The following is a 6,000-nucleotide window of genomic DNA, read 5'->3' as shown; positions in this document are numbered from 1 at the left end:
TCCTCCCTTCCTCCCTTCCTCCTTTCCTCCCTTCCTTCCTTCCTTCCTTCCTTCCTTCCTTCCTTCCTTCCTTCCTTCCTTCCTTCCTTCCTTCCTTCCTTCTTTCCTCCCTCCCTCCCTCCCTCCTTCCTTTCCTTCCTTCTTTAATGATTGTTAACTGAGTGGCTGGCTAAATTCCACTAGATTTGTCTATTTAAAACTTAGAAAGGTTGACTTTGACATCAATGCCAAGGGTGTCATAGTGAACTTGAAGGTAAGTTCTTGGACAATTTGCTTAGTAACCATTGTCTGATCATCTATAAATTCTTTCTTTTTTGAAAGAAACTCAGGAAGAAATTGCATTTGGAGCTAATGGAAGCTCAGGAAGAATGGAGAAATGAACATTGGGAGAGAAGCTGAAGTATTTCCAGGTATTTTTCCTCTTCTCACTTTTCTCCTTACTCCCCTGTGCCCTAGATGAAATTTTGAATAGGAAAACCAAGCAGTTTGACTCTTTTCTGTGCTCATGATTATACTCTGAATCTGGGCTGGAGGAAACTTTTAAAGAACCCTTACATTCTGTCTAAGAATCAATATTAAGTATTGATTCCAAGGCAGAAGAGCAGTAGGGAAAGGCAATTGGAGTTAAGTGACTTGCCCAGGGTCACATAGCTAGGAAATGACTGAGGTCAGATTTGTACCCAACACCTCCCATCTCTAGGACTGGCTCTCTATCCACTGAGCCACCCAGCTGCGCCAGGGAGATTAAAAAATTTTTTTTAAAACCCTTACCTTCCATTTTAGAATCAATACTGTGTTTTGGTTCTAAGGCAGAAGAGCAATAAGGGCTAGGCAATGGGGTTAAGTGATTTGCTCAGGGTCTGAGTTCAGATTTGAACTCAGGGCCTCCTGTCTCTGGGCCTGGCTCTCCATCCACTGAGCCACCCAGCTGCCCCTCAGGGAGGTTTTTATGTAACTGAACACCTGAACAAGTCTCATCCCAGTTTCCATTCCGACAGGAAAACACCACTGGAACAAAGGCAGTAATTATGGCAATAAAAATAGTTTTCTTGACTGGCTCTAGAGAGACTGAAACGCAGCCACTTGTTTCTTGGACTCCTTCTGGGCAGGGATGGCTGGGAACAAAGCTCCAGTCTACATAGGCTGGGTTGCATCTACATCGTACTTTAGGTGAAATGCAGCGAGTATGCCCGCAGGAGCTCGTTTCCCATAATGCACGGCACAAAGAGAGCATTACTCATTGGAAGAGATCCTCTGGATTAGGAGAATTGTTCTTTTTTATTTTTTTAGACTTGTACTTTCATTGGTACAAGGAATCCCCAGTGAGGAAGCTCCCCTCATCTCTGCAGATGGGTATCTGTTCTGTAATGTGGAGTTTCAGACTTATCCAAGGTCACACATCTGATATAGGTCAGAGGTGAGACTTGAACCCAGGACTTCCTGACTAAGAGCAACTCTTTAACCCTTTGCATGCCACACAATTTGCTGTAACAAACTTACTTTACTCTATCCAAGATGGCCCTATGCTAGCTATCCTACCAAGAAGACTATGATGGCAGGGACACATGTGAGGAGAGCCGTGTGGCTTCTTAGGAGAATGAGTGGAGTTTATTCATTCATTCATTCATTTATTTATCTATTCATCTACCTACCTATTTATTTATTTATCTGTTTGTGTGTTTATTTATTTATTTTTTAAACCCTTAACTTCTGTGTATTGTCTCATAGGTGGAAGAAGAAGGTAAGGGTGGGCCATGGGGGTCAAGTGACTTGCCCAGGGTCACCCCGCTGGGAAGTGTCTGAGGTCGATGAGTGGAGTTTACAGCAACGTCCATTTGTGGTCCCCTCGTCCGTTTCTAAAGCCCCCCTTGCCGCTCCCGCCGCCCAGGATCACTTACTCACAATGGAGAGGATCACGACAATAAAATCAAAGATGTTCCACCCGTTGATGAAATAGTAATATCTGAGGGCAAACATCTTCAGGACGCATTCTGCGGTGAAGACGGCCACGAAGAAGTGGTTGATCCGGTTGAGAATTTTGGTCTTCTGCTCACTCTGGCCGTCCGTCTCCACCATCATGGTGATCATGTTGAGGCAGATGAGCACCATGATGGCTATGTCGAAGGCCTGCTGGGTGACGATGTCAAACACGAAGCCCTGGTATTTGTTCTGGGAAAGCAGAAGTGGGCGCGTTGGCCGGTTAATGAGCAGCATTAGGTACCTCGGACATGCATCTGGGAAGCAGGGAGCACGCGAGGTCAGGAATGGGGGCACAACTAGAACTCTGGGCCCAGGACAAGCAACTCAAAATGCAAGACATATATTCAGTGTGTGTGTGTGTGTGTGTGTGTGTGTGTGTGTGTGTGTGTGTGTGTGTGTATAAAGAGATGAAGAAGAGATTGGAAAGGGCAGGAGGGAGGAAATGAGCTTCCATTGTCATTGATGGTCTGGATCTTTTTCTTTTTCTTTGACTAGTTCTTTCTTTTTTCTTTTTTTTTGAACCCTTCACTTCTGTGTATTGGCTCCTTGGTGGAAGAGTGGTAAAGGTAGGCAATGGGGGTCAAGTGACTTGCCCAGGGTCACACAGCTGAGAAGTGTCTGAGGCCAGATTTGAACCCAGGACTTCCCTTCTCTAGACCTGGCTCTCCATCCACTGAGCTACCCAGCGGCCCCCTTGTTCTTTCTTAAACAGCTACGAAGGCTCTAGAGTTCACAGAGGCTTGTGGGATTTGATGGCTTATTTCCTTCCTTTATCTGGTTTCACTATTGTCAATGGTGTTACGATTAAAAATGATAAAGACTGATAAAATAAGAGAAATTAATATTTTAATAGCCATGGCCTTGTTGGTGAAATATATGTAATCGCGCTTGACTATCCTTTACATTTGCCGCCAGTGCCCATCCTCTCTCTCCTGTGCCAGCCAGCCACTCGGGAAACCTCCTCCGAACTTAAGCTGCCCTACGTCTGACGTCCCCACGCCCCCAAACTGGAAACCCATTGGAATCATGGGAAATGTAGTCTCATAGCTCCACGTGGCCACAGTAAGTCTGCTGGACACTTTCAAGCAGCGCTTCCCTGAATTCCAAACACACAGAGCTGGCGTCTTTGGCCCAGGACCCGTGGCTGCATCGCTGAGGGGTGAAGAGGACCCCATGGAACGCTTTCTCCAACAGAACAGACGGGGAATTCCTCCGTGACTTAGTCTTAGGGAGTTCCCTGGGGTTTCAGAGAGCTTGTGCCGGGCTCAGGTCAGGGCCAAAAGCCGTCAGAGTTGGGGCTTGGGTGCGGGTCTTTGTGGCCGGAGCCACCGCGCCACACTGTCTTCCTGCTGCTGTCTATTACACTGACCAGAACAAACAAATGAGGCCGTAAGAAATTCCAGAACTTACCAGAGGTCTCGGGATTGGTTTCTGAGGCTTCTTAGATCCCAGTTTTTTCATAGCATTATAATATTTCTTCTGTTCTTCAGTCATAAAAATGTCTTGACCACCTAAGTATAGGAGCAAATATTGCCATTAGCAAAGAGGGAAGAGGACGGCAAGGCTGGCCAGCGGGACACACACACACGGACAACTTCCTCAGTTTTCCCAGACTCAGAATTTAGAATTGGAAAGGCCTGAAGACGATCCCTAAGCCAGGCTCCAGGCTCCCAGAGGAAGCCACACGCCAGTGGCTGTTCTCTCGCCCTCCGACTCCTCATCAGCTCGTCTCGAGGACCAGGCAGGCAAATTCAAACTCTTCTCAAACACAGCCAGCAGGGCCGAGAGCCCTCTTGGTGCGGACGAGCGTCACACATTTGCTCCTTGTGGCCAGTTCCCGAGAGAGGTGAGGATGCTCTTTAAGTAGCCTTGAATCTGTAGCCACGCACACTAGCCACCGGCAGCCCCCCAGCCCATTGCCTTCCAGCCAGGCTGTGCCCAGGGCCCCATATTGCTGTTCAGTCTTCATCCTGGATTCTAAGCTCCATGAGTGCAGAGACTAAGTCTGAAACTAGACGGGGCAGCTGGGTAGCTCAGTGGATGGAGTCAGGCCTAGAGATGGGAGGTCCTGGGTTCAAATCCAACCTCAGACACTTCCCAGCTGTGTGACCCTGGGCAAGTCACTTGACCCCCATGGCCTACCCTTACCACTCTTCCACCTATAAGCCAATACACAAAAGTTAAGGGTTTAAAAAAAAATGAAACTAGACTTTTCTCTCTCAGTATCTAGAGCACACAGTAGACTGTAACTAAGTGTTTTGGGGTAAATCCCAGGGGAGAAGAGAACCAGGTCTCAAAAAGGCCCCTTCCTGCCCTCTTTCCACCAGGCTACCACCACTTGGTCAGAGAGGGGGAATCCATTAGTCCAATGGTTCCCAAACTTTTTTGGCCTACCACCCCCTTTCCAGAAAAAAATATGACTTAGCTCCCTGGAAATTAATTTTTTTTATATTTTAATAGCAATTAATAGGAAAGATAAATGCACCCGTGGCCATCACCGCCTCCCTGGATCGCTGCAGCACCCACCAGGGGGCGGTGGTGCCCACTTTGGGGATCACTGCATTAGGATGTGAGCCCCTTGAGAGCCAAGACTATCTTTTGCCTTTCTGAGTATCTCCCAAAGTTAGCCCAGTGTCTGGCACGTAGTTTGTAATTTTTATTGACTTGGAAATGGGACTCTTGCACCAATGTGGGAGGGTTGGATCTAGGGGACTCAGAAAGCGCATGCTGAGAGCAGAGAAGAGTTTCCCCAGCGGTTCCGCAGATTATAAACTTAAAAGAGACACTTATCTTTTTCTTTTGTTGATTGAAGTTGTCGATTATGACTCCAACAAAGAGATTCAGCGTGAAGAAGCCCCCGAAGATGATGAAGATGACAAAATACAGGTACATGTACAAGTTGGCCTCCCACTGCGGCTGCTCCTCTTGCTACAACCAAATGGAATGGAGGAAGCGTCATGAGCTGGGGCTAAGTTTTGTGAGGGCAGAAACAAACTGGGCTGTCATGGACCCAGGGGCACCCTCCAAGGGCTGACTGCCCAAGGCAAGGGGCAGGTATGCCCTAGCCCCATTGACCGACCTGGGATGGAAGCTCATGGGAATAGATGAGACAAGGCCATGAAAAGTTTGGATTGAAGAGTAAAAAGCACAAATTAAAGGCACTGATGACTGAGTGAGGAAGCCTCAGCAGACTCTTGACTGGTGGCCATTGATAGGATTCCTGGGAGACCCTGTGCCAGTGGAGGCACTGAGAAAGGGATCCCTTCCTCTTGACTTCAATCAACAAAGTTAAAAGACCTTTTCAGACATCACTGGTCAATGAGCCATACCCCAAAGGGGAGTAAATAAGGAATGTCAAGAAGACTTCTTTCGGGGGCAGCTGGGTAGCTCAGTGGATTGAGAGTCAGGCCTAGAGACAGGAGGTTCTAGGTTCAAATCCAGCTTCAGACACTTCCCAGCTGTGTGACCCTGGGCAAGTCACTTGATCCCCATTGCCCACCCTTACCACTCTTCCACCAAGGAGCCAATACACAGAAGTTAAGGGTTTAAAAAAAAAGAAGACTACTTTCTCCAAACATCAGTCCCACCCTCCTAATGTTGTACCAGACATTATTCCTTTAAAACTTGATTCCTTGGGTTAAAGCATGAACTTATCCAGGTCTCTGTTTTAAAATGCAAACTACTGGGGCAGCTAGATGGATAGAGTTGGGAGGTTTGGGGTTCAAATTTGATCTCAGACATGTCCTAGCTGGGTGCCCCTGGACAAGTCACTTCACCCCCATTGCCTAGCCCTTACAGGTCTTCTGCCTCGGAGCCAATACTTAGCATCGAGTCTAAGACAGAAGGGAAGGGTTATCTAAGACAGAAGTGAGAGAGAAACCCGGTCCATTGTTACCATCTTAGGGAGAATGGTTATGTTATATAGGTGTGGGTGAGGTGAAAGCTGGAAAATATCTTCACTCCTTCCTCCCTTCCCCCCATGTATTCTAAGGCTACCTTCCACTGACTCTCTTGTATGGA

At 47.4% G+C, this 6,000-nt stretch overlaps 2 protein-coding genes across 2 annotated transcripts in view; both read right to left on the bottom strand.

The window, feature by feature from the left end:
- The window catches only part of LOC123246716 (sodium channel protein type 5 subunit alpha-like), a 263,117-nt gene that overhangs the window by 176,116 nt on the left and 81,001 nt on the right, over positions 1–6,000 (bottom strand). The gene's annotated exons all lie outside the window — the stretch shown is intronic.
- The window catches only part of LOC123231128 (sodium channel protein type 10 subunit alpha-like), a 51,163-nt gene that overhangs the window by 1,748 nt on the left and 43,415 nt on the right, over positions 1–6,000 (bottom strand). The window contains exons 14-16 of the mRNA XM_044657400.1: positions 4,767–4,908; positions 3,391–3,491; positions 1,899–2,169 (exon numbers count right to left, since the gene is read on the bottom strand). Of these exons, the coding sequence (XP_044513335.1) occupies positions 1,899–2,169; positions 3,391–3,491; positions 4,767–4,908 (514 nt within the window). The remainder of the gene's footprint in view (positions 1–1,898; positions 2,170–3,390; positions 3,492–4,766; positions 4,909–6,000) is intronic.

Source organism: Gracilinanus agilis, chromosome 1 (assembly GCF_016433145.1).
Source record: "Gracilinanus agilis isolate LMUSP501 chromosome 1, AgileGrace, whole genome shotgun sequence".
Taxonomy (NCBI): Eukaryota; Metazoa; Chordata; class Mammalia; order Didelphimorphia; family Didelphidae; genus Gracilinanus; species Gracilinanus agilis.
This window is presented reverse-complemented; position numbering and strand designations above follow the sequence as displayed.